The sequence below is a fragment of the Erigeron canadensis genome, chromosome 2, assembly GCF_010389155.1.
Source record: "Erigeron canadensis isolate Cc75 chromosome 2, C_canadensis_v1, whole genome shotgun sequence".
In the NCBI taxonomy this organism is placed as follows: Eukaryota; Viridiplantae; Streptophyta; class Magnoliopsida; order Asterales; family Asteraceae; genus Erigeron; species Erigeron canadensis.
Window position 1 is genome coordinate 35,076,132 of NC_057762.1, and position 16,645 is coordinate 35,092,776.

Here is a 16,645-nt window from a genome sequence, read left to right on the forward strand (position 1 = left end):
TATTATAAATTTCTGATCTTAAAAGTGGACAAACTAGAGAAACCATACCACCAAGTTTTCCCATGTTCAATGTAACATTTAAGTCACTGTTTTTTTTTTTCCGAATTACTTAATTCTCTATATATAAAATCATGCATTAAGGCCGGGTTTTTGCAGTAAATAAAGAATTTTTACTTGTATGGTGTAAGAATTCGTGTTGTCGGAACTTCTTGCTTTTCTTTTGAATCGAGCGCGGGCTGGTGGTGCAAGTATTTCAATTGTTTAGATACAATCGTGGACTGGTAGAAGGCTTAACTCCATTTGTTTAATTACGACTGTTTGCAATTAATTAGTATTATTATTTCCTGATTATTATATATACGAGTATTAGATAAAAAAGATTTTAAGATCTGGGGTTTCTTTTATGAGATAAAGGTACGTATTAGAAGTGATTGAAAGGTTACCATTAAAAAGAATAGAAAACCCAGATTAATGGAGTCATTGTTTTCATTTTTCCTTTCCCTTGTAATATATGGATCTGTATATATATGTTGGATGGATGATCTTTTTTGGAAGTGGACTGATTAGCCATGAACTTTGTATTTGGAAATGAGTTTTGATTTTGTGGTTTGATGGTAACTTTGTTTGATCTTGTTGAATTATTGTGCTGCTATTCTTGATTTTTTTTAATTAAGTAGTGGGTTGGGATGATAAAGATGATGATGATGAATTGGTGTTGCCGGAATATGTCTGAAAAGATAACCGGAATTAGAAGTTGTCGGAGGCATGTAAATGCATTCAATTATTACTATGAAAACGGAAAATTCCAAACCGAAAAAACCATGAAAACGAAAAATTTCAAACAAAAAAAACCGAAAACTGGTTGAATTTTGGTTTTCTAAAAACCGAAAGTTATGGTTTGGTTTTGGTTTTTAACGAAAAACCGAACCAAACAAAAATATATATTGTTTACTTTATTTTATATTTATATCATTTTATTATTAACTTTTGGTAAATATGTTAATATATTTGCATTTTTAAGTGTATATAATAATATCATTTATATGTTTTAAGTGAAAATACACAACAAAATGATTTGTTTTAATAATTGTATAACTAAATAACACCTAAAAGATATAAAACTGAAAACTGAACCGTTTTGAAAAATGAAGATTTTTACATTACATAATCATCTAAGCAAGTGACTACATTACATAACCATTTTATCAGATAAAACTATTAAATAACTAAACTTAAGTGAGAACACTCACTACTAATTTTTTAATTTATAAAGTTCTCGAGTCTCAAACATTTATTAATTAAACAAAAAATATTGGAAAAATAATATATAAAAGATTTCACACTTAAATTTAATTGTAAGGTAATTTTATAGTATTTTTCCCATATATAAAACTAGAGTTTGTACGTTAAGAAAGAATTTTGTCATTAACCAAAAGTTTTTCCAGTACATTAGATTAATCTAAATTCCAAAACGTATGGGATGACTTTTCACAATGTGACTTGCTGGGCAGTCAACTTATTTAAATAAAATTTCTTTCTAGGAATCTAGGCAAGTATCTCGTCTTTGCTTGAAAAAATAAAGTTTGAATGTTAGAAAAACGAATCTAGGTGAATCCGTGTATTTATTTATTTATTTATTATATTTTTTATTTTTTCCATTTTCCATATTTTTTATTTTCCTTATGGTTATATTGGTTTCAGAAGTTGATAAAAAAAACCCATGAGCAAGCTTATAATTAGCTAGATTAAACCCATTTGTTAAACGATATATTATAATAATTAAGCAGATATATTATAATTAGTAGATAATATATGTTATTTTTAATATTGTAGACCATTAAAAGTTACAATGTAATAACTTTATTAGAACATATTATAGTAAAATTATTACTAAATATTCTAGAACCTTATATTACACGTACGCATAGCTAAATATATAACTTAAAAGAATTTATTTTAACAACAAAACGCTACAAATTAAAAATCTTACTTGGCAAAAAAAAAAGGAATATCACATAAGTTATATAGAAAGAAATAATAAATGATTTTAAATTTATAATTTCATTATTAATAAAATACCTAAATACAAAAGAAATAAATTTAATAAAACCCTTAAAGTAATCATACAAATAATAAATCTATAAATATTTTATAAAAGAAAAAATAACTTTAGTTGTATAATAGACAACGATCTCATTTTTTTTATCAATAATTCCAATAATTTCTTATTCTTAACTCTTACAAGAATGACATATAATTAACTGTGAGTCCGTGAATAAAACAAAAATTTTAAATACATTATTTTATTTTTACAAAAGTTGCATACTTAATTGTATTGACCGTAAAAGGGGTTAAAAGTACGCAATCCATAAAAAAAATCTTTCCAAAAGACAATATGACAAGTGGTAAAAACTAAGCTATTTTATTATATGTTGTAGACAATCATTTAAACAAAATATTGATATATTGATGTGAAAAAATCAAATTAATTTCTCTATAACGTGAAAATAAGTTTATATCAAATAATATATTTTTTAAAAGTATTATATTGATATTGATTGATAAAAATTTTGGCTAATTAACTTTTGACTTGGTGTAATGAGCATGTCATGACTATACACATGACATGAAAATAAAATGAGAAGTAATGAAAAATCTAATATGACAATTAATTTTGTATGTCAATTAAGAGTATCTTCACTTAATTATATAATAAAAAATTTAATTTAAATAAATGATTGAAATTTTATTTTTCAAAATTAATTAATAGTTAACTAATAACTACCAGATGGCAACACACATGACATATATTAAATCAAATAATGTTACAACAAATAATATAAAATGACACCTAAGCAAATATCCTAGGTGCCAAGTAAATATAATTACCACCTAATCAAAAACATATCCTCTCTTAGTTATATAGAGATATCTCATTAGAGGGAAGTCGAATTTGACTAAGGTAGATCAAGATGGTTTTGGGTGGTTGCGAGCGTAAGCTTAAAGCTAGGTTTCTAGCAGATCTTTGGTTGAAACATTGTTTGTGTATACACTCTTGAAGAACTTTTAATTTGTAATCTTGTTTACAAAATCTTCTATCTCTCTGAGAAATCTCTACTACCGCAATAAGGTTAGTTTGTATTATATTAAGTTACTTATATCACATACATGTTTATTTCTGGGACAAGATATTAAATATGATTTAATAGTGATATTAAATATGATTTAATATTTTATTAAATCATATTTAATATCAACCACCCAAAGTTTTTGGGGTCTCACCGCCAGGCAGCGTTGCAGGGTCGCTAGCTTGAGAGGAAAAACTCCTTTATAAGGGGTTCCTAGACATTTACCCTTTTAATTTATTAACATGCTTCCGATGCAAGTTATGTTTAATTGGTTACTTGTGAAATTTAAATTTATTTTTGTCACTCAATATTTCGGGTTATTTGAAAACTTAGTTATGCTATTTGGTTAATAAAATCCAACAATGATCCTCCCGGATGAAAACCCTTTGGGAAAAACATCCTACCTACTAGACCAGAACCCAATGTTAATCAAATTACTACATTACTTGTTGAAACAAGTTAAAATAGAGAATTCGAGCTTTAGTATGTGTTAATGACGAAAATTGATGTATGTGTATGTACAGTCATTAGTGTGTGTCATTAGTGTGTGTATTAAGAGAGAATTAGAGTAAAAGTGAATAATTGGAATCAAAATAAAATAAAAAGTTATAAAGTAAATTGAATTAGGTGTTTATATACATGGCATCCTATTTTACATCTAGACCCTTATTCATCTTTATTTACAATATTAATACAAGATACACAAATTGACGGTACAAATATTTATATCTAACACTTATACTTATAGGAGGTGTTTGGTACAATGGAATGGAAATGGTGAAAATAGAATGAGAAACACTTCTCATGTTTGGTTGTAATGAAGAATGGGAAAGAGAATCGAGAATAAGGAATCAATTTCATTCCCTCAATTCTCTATGAAATGTAGATAATTGATGGGAATGAAAATTTTTAAATTTTTTGTTTTGTTTTAGTGATATTATATGTATTAAATTTGATTATTATTTAAAATTTAGTATTTTTTATATATTCATTCTCTGTTTGTACCAAACGACGGAATCGATTCTCTTTCCAAATACTCATTCTCTTTCCCACTATATTCATTCTCCATTACACTTCCATTCTATTTGATTCACTCCTACCAAACACCCCCATAGGGTTTTGCTAATACAATCCCAAGATTGTATTTAAAGTATTGTATGCTAATAATAAAATTCAAGAGAAGACTTTTGATAATAACAATAACATTTTTTTAATGCAAGTTAAATTACAAATACTGACCAGTTTATATATTCATAGTATTATCAAACGGATAAGGATGTCATACAGTTGGGTCTTGATTTTATTAATAAAAACGAGAATGATACCCACGCGTTGCGGTGGCGCTGGAGGTGGCGTTGGTGGTGGTGATGTGATGACGGGACGGGGGTGGCGGTGGGGAGAGCGCGGTGGTGGCGAGTAGTGTAGGTTATTGATGTAATGTAGTTTAGATGTATTGTATATCGTGCATTAATATGTGTATATTGTTGAAAGTTATATTGTTGAAAGTTAAATGTTTTATTATATAGTATAGATATAGATAGATATAGATAAAGGATGAAGATTGACCCATCTCACAATTTTATCCTTTGATTTTCACCTATTTTTTTACTAGTAAAGTTAAAATGGAAAGAACTCAATCCTTATCAAACACTTATATTATTTTGATAAAAAGCTTAAAACGAATTTTTCATTCATGGGTTGTATTTAACTTATGTTTATTGCAGTTAGATTATTAATCACAATTATTATCCGAAATCATTTCAAGCATCTCAATTCTCAAACACTTTTCATGCCCCAAACATTTTTTCAGATAAAAAATTCAGGGCTGTAGTTAAAATGTTGTACTCTTATCAATTTATCATTTTCCATTTTTTAATTCTTAGATGGATTAGAAATGAGTGATGCATATAATTTATTTTTAAATTGTGACGTGTATTACATATAAATCGATAATTTAACGACTATATAAAAATGGCCTGACCGGCTGACTTTATGCAAAATGAAATGTTGTCATGGTCAACCTCATTTGTGAAAGTCTCTATGAATTTCCATCCAGTAAGAAAAGTCAACATGCATAATTTTATTCATCTATATGTATATATAATTAAGTAGTGTTCGCTTTTTGGCCACTCATGATCATGTCTATCAAAAGAAGTCTTTGGGTCATCCTGCTTCTCTGCAATGCAAAGCATGGTTTGTCTTTGCATTTTGTAGACGTTGGGATCGTTCTTGACGTGGAATCGTCGATCGGGAGATCTATTAACAGAAGCATTACAATGGCGATATCTGATTTCTATGCTCGTAATGATGGTTACAGAACAAGGATAGTACTCCACACAAGAGATACTAAGGGAGATCCATCACGAACTATCTCAAATGGTAATACTTTCTGCACACGTTCCTATTATTTCCATCATCATTCTCATTCTTGTAGTGAGTTTTTAAAAGTATATGGATACAAATGTATATGTTAACAAAGTATGAATTTTACCATTTTATTTAGGATTAACAGTAAATTGCATAGTCCATGTGGTTTTTTTTTCCTCATTAAGTATTTGCAGTATCCATCCCTGCAGGGAAATAACTACTTAAAAAAAACCACTTGCAAGAACCAATTGATTATCTTGTAAGACAATATTAATGATTTATGATTGATAGATCTTGAGATTTCATTTCTATTCATACAATTCTACTAATCCTTTCAAGTTTCAACTCATCAAGCTTTCCTGCTTAACAAACACCATTTAACGACGACCGTTATTGGTTATTTCCAATTATTCCAATTTAATTAGCAGTACTACTTTTAAGTCCCCAACTCATCAATCATTGTTGCTGTTTTTCATTGAAACAGGTCTCAATTACTTATAAAATATGGTAACTCAAATTTACTCAAAAGAATTTCCATATACGTACAATAATGTCAGGATTTTCCTAGTTGTAAAGTATGTCAGTTTCCTAATAAATATATACTGTAAGGTTATCTCCAATGCTAAGGACGCCCTAGGCGTCCTTGAGATGCCACATTATATCCTTACAAATTCTTATACATTCTTACAAATTCTTCAAATCTTATAATATTATCTTCAAATTCTTATACATTATATCTTCAACCTTACATATCTTTTTACCTCCACTAAAAACAAAAATATATTATGTAAGGACAAGTAAGGGACATGCCCATAGGTAAGCGCATCCTTCAAAAAATCCTTAGTTTTGGATAAGCTACAACGGCAAAAGGCACCCCATTGGAGATAGCATAATGTTTACATGTCACTATCTCATAAAACTAATCTTTAATTTTCTTGCTCTACCATTTAGCGACGTACAAATGTTTAGGTAACGTTTAGTACATTCGGAAACATCCCTTATTTTCTAAGAAAACATGGAAGATACAAAATGTGATCAAATTATTTCCAAAAGATTTCTCCAAGAATACTGAATACACTGTGTTCCAAGAAACTAGAAAACATTTTTTATATCATTTTTTACTTTTCATTCCATTGTCTAAATTTAAAAACATCAATTACATCAAAACTCCCCCCCTCCCATCCCCAAAATCAACCCTCACCCCTGCCCCCTCGATCATCACCCCTTGCCCCGCCCCCATCACCACCCGTTACCCCTCCCCCCCTCCCCATAGGCACTTAACAGTGAGTCAATTCAGAAGTTAATTGGGTTACAGTTAGAATGTTTCCTCTGTTTAAAACTAAGCAAATTGGTCTGTTTAATATGTAAAAGAAAAACACACTCACTTCTTCTCAAGAAAAGGTAAACATGTTAATTAGTAACTACTGTATTTTATTTGTTCTACTGACCAATTTTTCTTGAATTGGATATAAAATAAAAGTCCAATTTTTATAGGCCATGCATCAACCTTAGTTTATATTTCTTTCAGCCTTAACAATGTTTTCTTCTCTTTTCCTTATTTTATTTTTTTCCATGCTTGGGCAGTTCTTGATCTTGTAAATAGAGTGAAAGTGAAAGCAATCATAGGCCCAGAAACATATATCGGATCCAATCTATTGGCCTCAATTACTCATGAAGCCAAAGTTCCTGTATTTTCTTTTGCTGGTAAATCCAAAGTGAATGAATCCCCTTACTTATTCCAGATTAAAGAGGATGAAATCTCTATGGCCAAAAGCGTCGCTGCCCTCGTTGAATCTTACAAATGGAGGGACGTTATTTACGTTTACGAGGACACTGATGATGGGTCGGAAACACTACAGAATCTGTATGAATCGTTCCAAGACCAAAGCATAAGAATCGTTTATAAAAGTGCAATCTTTGCCTTGGCTTCCAATGATCAAGTCGTCATAGAGTTGCATAAGCTCATGAAGATTCGCACGTCTGTAATTATTGTAAACGTGTCACCTTTACTAGCATCTCGCCTTTTTGTGAATGCAAAGATGCTAGGAATGATGAGTGATGAATATGCATGGATTCTAATGAGTAAAACCATTGAGATCATGCATTCAACAGAATACAAAGTTTTCCAGTCATTGCAAGGGGCACTAGGTGTTCGGTCTTATATGCCAACGTCAAGTAGGTTGCATAACTTCAAAGAAAAATGGCTCCATCATTTCTTGATGAGAGAGGTGCCAATGATTGCCATATGGGCATATGACACCTTTTGGGTGCTTGCAGAGTCCATAGAGAGGGTTGGAGTACATGCAAAAAATGGCCCGATGCTTTTAACTGAGGTCTTGAAGACGAGAATAAATGGTGTAAGTGGCAGGTTTCGTCTTAGTGAAAGAAGACTGGCATTTAAAAGATATGAAATTATAAATATGGTCGACCATGGAGGAAAGAGAGTTGGATACTGGACGTCGTCAAAAGGTATTAGAAGAGCACATCTCCCCTTGAATGGGGCTTATTTACATTCTAGTACTAATGGTATCAAAGATGTTGTGTGGCCTGGAGGATCTACAACCACTCCAAAAGGTTGGATCTTGCGAACAAGTCTTGGCAAAACGTTAAGGATAGGCATTGTAATCGACGTACCATTTAAGTACTTCGTAGATGCAAATTACGATGCTGAAAAAAATGTCATCACAAGTGCTACTGGGTTTTCAGTGGCTGTTTTCAATACTTGCATGTACGCATTAGGGTACCAGTATAAAGTGCATTACGACTTCATCCCTGTAAACTATGATAAATACGACAATCTTATACAGAAGGTTTATGATAAGGTAAGTAGTGATACTTTAATTAGTATTTCCCTAATTATTGTCACAACGATCAACTAAGCGTGGATGTACATTGACTAAGTATTCAATTATATACTCTTCTTCGATCGATCTGTTGAATATATAGGAAATCGACGGGCTTCTTGGTGATACAACAATCCTAGCCAATAGATCCGAATATGTTGACTTTACGACGACTTACACTGATGTTGGTATAGGGACACTTACAAGAATCAAGGAAAACGACTCGTCAATCTTCTTGAAGCCATTAGATGTGGGTTTATGGATTGCTTTTATTGTTTGCGGCATCCTTACTGTCTTTACTGCTTGGGCTATTGAAGCCATGGGAGGCCAAGGACCTGAAAGATCGCCATCTCAAGGATTTTGGAGTATCTTTTGGGTCTTCTTCTTGGCCCTCTTTTTTGCTCTAGGTACGTACATCTATATGTAGTCACTTAATAATCTAGGACCGGCCTGTTTAATAATGAATTCCTTAATTAATTATAACAATCCCGGCCAACTTGCTTAATAATTAATCATAGTAGTGTGATATTGGTGTGCTGTACGTAGGAGACAAGTTGTCAAAGTTCCTGTCAAAAGTCGTGATGTTTGTTTGGCTAATATTGGTGCTTGTCTTGATAACGAGTTATCAGGCAACACTGACTTCATTATTGACGGTAAAACAATTCGAACTAGCGTCAAAAGGGGGGGTTGTAGGGTTTCATGGAGATTCGTTTTTTGGAGGGGTGACTATCAACAATGTGAAACTTATAGATAATTTGCAAAAGCCGTATTACTCTTATGAGGACTACGCTGATGCGTTATCAAAAGGTGGAAAGCATGGTGGAGCTGATGCCATCGTTGATGAAGTTCCCTACATCAAGATGTTTCTTGGCCGACACTCGAAGGACTATTCCATGGTGTTATCTCAATCTATTACTTCTGGTTTTGGCTTTGTAAGTACTACGTACCATATGTATGTGCTTAATTACGCATACCTGATATGTGCTCCATCTTCTCAAAATAATACTTATTTTAGCACTATGAATAAATTTTCATGTATGCTGACGTTCAGGTATTTGCAAAAAACTCGCCTTTGGTAAAAGACATGTCGAGGGAAATCGCTAGAATAAGAGAAGACGGGACCTTAAGAGATCTGGAGAAGAAGTGGTTTGAGAAAGAGTTTCCTTTATTGTCTGAAGATTCTGCGACCGTGATGCCCAAAACCTTGAACCTTGATAACTTTTGGGATCTGTTTGTTATCATTGTGAGTTCTTTGGGTTTAGCTCTTATAGCCTCAGCATTTTACGAATTTTTTGCAACGAGGGTGCTTCGTCCCATTTCTGCATTCATAGCAGGACATTAATTAAATCCATGTTAGTTCACCCACGCTCTATTAAAAATAATTACGAGTAGTTAATTATCTGTAGGTACGTTGTGTAAAAAGTGATTTACGTTACGAGTATTATTGAAGATATATACGTACACATTATGTTAGACCATACATCTAGTTAATTAATTTTGTATCTTCATCTATCTCTAGCACCTTGCTAACAGAAATTACCTGTTTCTCCCTAAACATGTAATTTGTATCTCCATCTCTAGCACCTTGTTTTGAGACTTTTTTTTTTTAACCGCAAATTTGGGCTCGAGGAAACCCATTATAGAAAAACCTCTGTCTTCATTATTGCTAGAGGCTTTTTAATGAGAAGTTTTGATGGTGTTCAGTTAATTTTTTTTTTTTTTTAAATAATAATAATAAAAAAAAGAATAAAATCCGATATGATATATATAATGCCTAGCTGGAATGAGTCCATGTTTTACCTTGTTGGGCTCTTGAGTGTTGGGCTCATGGACTGGGTTCCTGTTGACTAGTGGAATCAGATCAATCAGATTACTCCATCTTTAAACAGTGAGTAACATATATATGTATCACAATATGTGTCTATAAAAACATGTATTTGGGTATATATTTTATATGTATTTCTATACTGAATACCAATAATTATAAGTAACGATGGACTCAAAAGTAGAAGCTATGGACATCGGTCTATTTTAGCTAGCTGTGGTCCTTGTCTGGTTTAAAGTGACTCCTGGAGTGTTGAAAGATATAGAGATAGAAGAAATGTTTATATCGAACTAAGCATAGTGCCATAGCCCTTCATTAGCTTGATTCCTAAATTTATACGCCGTACATCAATACACAAGTAACTGCCTTAAATGGTTATAACAGAAAGACAAGAAAGTTACACTTTTCGATCTACCCGGGTTTTGGAGACTTGCTAGCTGAGGTCATCAGAATACTAATATTGCAAGTACTTTTTTTGACACGTTAAGTGCGCTGAAATGTAATTAACTATGACCAAAGCCAAAAACCCTGAATCTTTACAGGTTTGGGGGTCTATTTATTGTCATTGGGGTCGCGCGTTACCTTTAGCCTTAACAATCTCAGTAGGTTATGTAGTTTGGGCAAAGATGGAGATCAAGGGCATTGTTATATTTCCAGCAGGGCGACATTTAATGCTCAACGTTAGGTATCTCCTGTATAGACCTATTATTTGAACACAATAACTACACATGTTTATCCAGTAATTATACAAGCAAGATTTGATAGAATTGAATTTATTTCATTTGCGAAGTAAAGAGATTAATTGGGTGTGGTTCAACTGAATTGGGTTTTTATGTGTCTTTGTTTGCCTAGTCAAAAGATGTTGACCCACGTGTCAATTTCTTAATGGCTGAATGTTTTTCGATTGTCTTTGATGCGGAGTTCATTTTTATTTACTCACATGTAAGAAAAAAAATTTTTTTCTTTCAATCAGGTTATTTTACACTCTCTTAGAGTTCTTTCTACCCATCACTGAAAACTTTCTGAGTATCGAAGAAGTGGACAACTAGCTAGAGAAACTGTACCTCCAAGTTTTCCCATGTCAAATGAACATTTATGTCATTGGTTTTTTTGTTTTTTGTTTTTTGAATTACTTAGTTCTCTATACATAATTAAATCAGTAACGGACTTTCACTGTTAATAACTTTACGTATGATGTACCGGATCGACAATGATCTATCTATCTATCGTGTGATAGACTATATGTACAATATATATGCACACAATCATTAAGGGATTTTCACTGGACATTTTGACCCATTATCTATATAATCTTAAATACCGTATGATATATAAATTGATCAGTACATAAATAATTATTTTCAATCTTTTAATAGGTGGTTTAATTATTAATTAAACTTAATTATTTGGTAACTTACATAATTTTGAAAAATACATTAAACTATGAATTAATTAACAAGAACCTTTTAAGTTTGATTTTTTTTTACACGAATCAATATATAATATCACCACATATAATGAATCATTATTTATAGCAAGTTACCCGCGCATAGTGAGGACGACAATACAATATCTACATAGCACGCGGGTAAAATATTTAGTTAAACTTTAGTTAGTGTTCAATGTTGGCATTCCAATATTTCATCATTATTCGTGAATAAAACTAGAGTTTGTACGTCTACAGAGTATTTTGTCAAAATACTTTTCTTTTTTTTTTTTGAATTTTGTCAATAACCAAAATTTTCATCGCATTAAATTCAACTAAATTCCAAAACGTACGGGATGACTTTTCGCAATGTGACCGAGTCCATTCATGTTTACTGTTTTCTCTTCCCTTTTTTTTTTTTTGTGGTCATGAAGTTATGGTTATATTTGGTTTTTCAGAAGTTGATAACAAGTTAACACCCATGTTGTCTAGCAAGAGCAAGCTTTGGATTATATTATTTTTCTGCATATTAAACAATGGTTTTTGTGCGTATTTAGTTGATGTCGGGGTTGTTCTCGATATGGAATCATCGGTCGGGAAATCTATTCACGGTTGCATTATGATGGCATTATCGGACTTCTATGCTCGCCATGGTGATTACAGGACACGGATAGTTGTCCACACAAGCGACCATAAGGGAGACCCTTTACAAGCTATGTCGAATGGTATAACTATATATATGGTCTTATTTGATTAGCTTTACGATATATGAGATCTTTATTTTTATTCTTGCTTTTTGCTTCTTTCGTTCTGCTCTATCTATATATCACTAGACGAAATGAAATTTTCTTCATTTAAAATAACTTGCATTGACATAAAACTGCAAGTGATAAAAAGTCATAGTTTTTCTGACCGTTTGCCAAATTTTAGCAGGGTAAAATCGATACTACGTAAACTTTCGTTGTTTTGAATTAGTCGATCCATCACCCTTAGATTATTTTATTAAGCGATAAAGGAACGAATTATCAACGTACATTCTTTTTTTATACACAGTTATATCACGAACTTTTTTTTTTTATCGTCTTATGTAGCCGACGAATTTCCAAAATTTGTACACGGATAATGCTTGGGCGCATGTTAACCTGATTACAAGGGAAACTCATCTTACTTTCTAAATACCCCTCATTTTCCGAAACCATTTTTTTCATTTTTCGACTGACTTTTTTATATATATATTATTTTCTCCATAATAATGTGTCGAATTCCAAGGTCAAAATGGGCCAATTACCTCATTGCCCCAGTGTTATTCATATATATACGTTGAGTGACTTCAATTCCTAGCTAGCATCTAACTGCTTAATTGAACAGTTGTTGATCTGCTGAATACAGTTAAGGTGAATGCAATCATAGGCCCCGAAATATACATCGGGTCAAAGCAATTGGCCTTGGTTGCTGATAAAGCCACAGTTCCTATATATTCTTTTGCCGGTAGATCCTCGATGGAATACCCTTATTTGCTTCAAATTAAAGAAGATGATGTTGCTATGGCCAAAAGCATTGCTGCCCTTGTCGAATCACATAAATGGAGAGACGTCATCTTCCTTTATGAAGACGCTGATCAGGGGCCGGAGATGTTACACTATCTACTTGAATCTTTCCAAGACAAAAGCATACGAATCACTTATAGGTACTCCATTTCCAAATCAGCAACAAATGATCAAGTCCTCAAAGATTTGAATAAGCTCGTGAAAGTTCATACTTCGGTAATTATAGTACACATGTCACCTTTACTAGCATCTCGCCTTTTTGTTAATGCAAAGATTTTAGGAATGATGAGTGAAGGATATGCATGGATTCTAACTCAAAAAACCTCTGAGATCATGCATTCAACGGAATTTGAAGTACTCGAGTCTGTACAAGGGGCACTTGCTTTTCGGTCTTATGTTCCAATGTCAAGGAGGCTGCATAACTTGGCCAAAAGGTGGCGCAATGAGTTTTCAGGAGAGGTCCCTCTGGTTGCCATATGGGCATATGATACAATCTGGGCACTTGCAGAGTCATTCGAGAGGGTTGGACTCCAACGAAATGGTTATATGCTTCTAAATGAAACTTTGAAGATCGAATTGAAGGGTGTAAGTGGCCAGTTTCGACTTAGTCAAAGAAAATTGGTTTCCAGTGGATTTGAGATTATAAATGCTGTCGATTATGGAGAAAGGAAAATAGGATATTGGACTCTGTTAAATGGAATTAGACGAGCGCATCTACCCTTCAACAACAATGTTCTACATTCTACTAATCGTTTGGAACAAGTTATTTGGCCCGGAGGATCTAAAACTACTCCTAAAGGTTGGATCTTGCGGACGACTCTTGGTAAAAAATTAAGGATCGGTGTTCGAACAGGACTAAAGTTTAAATACTTTGTAGATGCACAGTATGATGCTAAAAAGAACATCACGACTGCTACCGGATTTTCTGTTGATGTTTTCAGTAGTTGCATTCGTGAATTATCATATGAAGTGCCCTATGAATTCGTCCCATATGAAAAAGGAAGTTATGACATTCTTATAAATAAGGTCTATACTAAGGTAAAGGATGATTCAACTTCACATGGAAGTTTTAATAGATACATATTGCCACTAAAACACATTAACTTCTTATTTTGGTTCAACAGGAACTGGATGGGGTTCTTGGTGATTCGACGATCCTAGCCAATAGATCTGAATATGTTGACTTCACAGCGACTTACACTGACGTTGGTATAGGGACATTGACAAGAATAAACGAAAGGGACTTTTGGATCTTCCTGAAGCCATTGGACAAGAAACTATGGTTAACTTTTGCTGGCTTTGCCATTCTCACTGGCTTTACGATCTGGGCTACTCAAGCTATGCATCAAGAATCTGAAAGCTCGTCATCCCAACAAGTTGGAGCAATCTTTTGGCTCGTCTTATTGGCCCTCTTTTTTGCTCAAAGTAGTCGCTTGGTCTAGAGATACTTAAACTACAGGAAAGAAAGTTCAATTGTAATCTCATAGTGTGTTATTGTACATGATTTTTCAGGGGAGAAGCTGTCAAATAACCTGTCAAGATTCATGTTGTTTGTTTGGTTGATCGTGGTGCTTGTGTTGATTACGGGCTATACAGCAATGCTGACTTCATTTTTGACAGTTGAACAATTTGAACTAGCATCGAAAGGGGGAACGGTTGGGTTTCATGGTGGCTCTTTCTTTGGAGGAGTGACCATCAGCAATTTGAAATTTAAAGATTGTAGGGAAAAGCCATATTATTCGTATGACGATTATGCTAATTCACTATTGAAAGGTGGGAAGCATGGTGGTGCTGATGCCATTGTTGATGAAGTTCCCTACATCAAGATGTTTCTTGCTAGGTACTCGGAGAAGGACTATGCCATGGTGTCATCTCAGCCTATTACCTCTGGTTTTGGCTTTGTAAGTACATCCACCTTCTTTGCACTTTTTAGTGGTTGAGATACACTCTTAGAATGCATATCATCGTCCATGTCATTTTCAGATATTTGCAAAAGGTTCACCGTTGGTAGCGGATATGTCAAGGGAGATTGCTAAATTAAGAGAAAACGGGACTCTGATAAACTTAGAGAAGAAGTGGTTTGTAAATGAGACTTCTTTATTGAACCAAGATTCTTTCACAGAACCCAAAGCTTTAAACCTTAATAGATTTGGAGGTCTCTTTATTGTTATTGGGATCTCTTCAGCTTTAGCCCTTGTCATCTCAATTGGCAACAAGGTTCGTACGAAGATGGAAGTCCACAGTATTATTTCATTTCTAGCCGGACGAAAATTAATGACCACGATTAGGTATCTGTTATATAGAAATATTACATGATAGTAACTAGGAATGCAAGTCAGATACCATAATGTAAAACCTATACATAAGGTTTGGCTTTGGCATATACCTATGTATACATTTTTTGTAATGTAAATATGATGAGTATGCAATTCAAAAAATTTACTTAACATATAGTACAGCATAACGATAGATGACTCCGTTCTCAAAGGAATGGCTGGAACTGTCCGACATGCTCATTAATACTTCTCTATATGGACACTTATACAAAACTAAACAGTGTGTATATATAATGTACACAATATAACTATACCCAGATAAGGGGGTGGCACTAATCATTTCTTACTACTCCATTTATAGGGAAGTCTCCATCTTTTATGCTAATAAATGGAGACCCGTGGCCACAATGGGAACCCGAATGAGTAGTCAAGAGGCCGGTCTACTGGCCCCCCAATCAGTAAAGGCAACCAAACATACCTCGAGTCCCTTAGATCTGCAGGGTTCCATCGGTCTGCCATAAAAATGAATATACCAGGAAACCCGTGTAAAGGAAGGACAAATGTGCTTTGGGCAAAAAACGTAGTAAGCCGAAAGATTTTGTTACCCCCAACACATGGATTCCCCATCGTCTCCCATGGGCCCATGACAGATTTTGCAGCATGAGCCAGAGCCTCATTCGGAGCCCACCCAGTACAGCCTGAAGTGACCATGTAGTAAATCCCTTCATACTTTAAGAGAGCTGGAGCTTCACGGTGCTGGCCCACCAGGATTCGTCTCATGACATTTGTAACATCGAGGTAATCTTGAGTGAGTGGCCCGATATGGAGCTCGCTGTTGTCTTCGGGGAATCGCCAACAAACAACCAAAAACACCCATCATCCCCTCTTCAAAACCTAATCTCAGTTTGATGTACAATCACCTTCTAAAGCATGAAATATCATATTTACCCAAACATTGCTTTACGACCATTGTACATCATGCATTGAAAACATGTAATTTGGGTATATATGAAATTTAGTGGGTTTAAGAAGGGGATATTTGATATTTTCCCTTTTGTTAATATTTAATAAAGGGTATATTTGTCTAATCAACATTAAAAGATAAGATTGAGGATATTTGTAATTATAAGTTTTGGTTGGGGATATTTACAATTTTAATAGTATAATTTGGGATATATGCAAATAGGGATAAAAAATCTCTTTCGAGGAATCTAGGCGAGTCCATGTTTACTC

At 33.4% G+C, this 16,645-nt stretch overlaps 2 protein-coding genes and 1 pseudogene across 2 annotated transcripts; 2 read left to right on the forward strand and 1 right to left on the reverse strand.

Moving 5' to 3' along the window:
- The first annotated feature begins 5,193 nt into the window (after positions 1-5,193).
- On the forward strand, positions 5,194-9,855 carry LOC122589598 (glutamate receptor 1.2-like). The gene is made up of 5 exons (XM_043761907.1): positions 5,194-5,507; positions 7,080-8,317; positions 8,442-8,745; positions 8,885-9,270; positions 9,390-9,855. The coding sequence occupies exons 1-5, from the start codon at positions 5,261-5,263 to the stop codon at positions 9,678-9,680; spliced, it is 2,466 nt and encodes an 821-aa protein (XP_043617842.1). The 5' UTR covers positions 5,194-5,260; the 3' UTR covers positions 9,681-9,855.
- A 2,211-nt stretch (positions 9,856-12,066) lies between these two features.
- On the forward strand, positions 12,067-15,583 carry LOC122589020 (glutamate receptor 1.2-like). The gene is made up of 5 exons (XM_043761253.1): positions 12,067-12,314; positions 12,958-14,174; positions 14,261-14,561; positions 14,649-15,037; positions 15,120-15,583. The coding sequence occupies exons 1-5, from the start codon at positions 12,071-12,073 to the stop codon at positions 15,450-15,452; spliced, it is 2,484 nt and encodes an 827-aa protein (XP_043617188.1). The 5' UTR covers positions 12,067-12,070; the 3' UTR covers positions 15,453-15,583.
- Positions 15,584-15,634: 51 nt separating this feature from the next.
- On the reverse strand, positions 15,635-16,258 carry LOC122588154 (annotated as a pseudogene).
- Positions 16,259-16,645: the final 387 nt, after the last annotated feature.

Excerpts from the sequence above, each read along its gene's own strand:
- LOC122589598 (XM_043761907.1), top strand. The coding sequence starts at position 5,261 with ATGATCATGTCTATCAAAAGAAGTCTTTGGGTCATCCTGCTTCTCTGC. Across the intron at positions 8,318-8,441 it reads TACAGAAGGTTTATGATAAG|GAAATCGACGGGCTTCTTGG; the intron begins GTAAGTAGTGAT and ends TTGAATATATAG. Across the intron at positions 9,271-9,389 it reads TTACTTCTGGTTTTGGCTTT|GTATTTGCAAAAAACTCGCC; the intron begins GTAAGTACTACG and ends GCTGACGTTCAG.
- LOC122589020 (XM_043761253.1), top strand. The coding sequence starts at position 12,071 with ATGTTGTCTAGCAAGAGCAAGCTTTGGATTATATTATTTTTCTGCATA. Across the intron at positions 14,562-14,648 it reads GGCCCTCTTTTTTGCTCAAA|GGGAGAAGCTGTCAAATAAC; the intron begins GTAGTCGCTTGG and ends ATGATTTTTCAG. Across the intron at positions 15,038-15,119 it reads TTACCTCTGGTTTTGGCTTT|ATATTTGCAAAAGGTTCACC; the intron begins GTAAGTACATCC and ends TGTCATTTTCAG.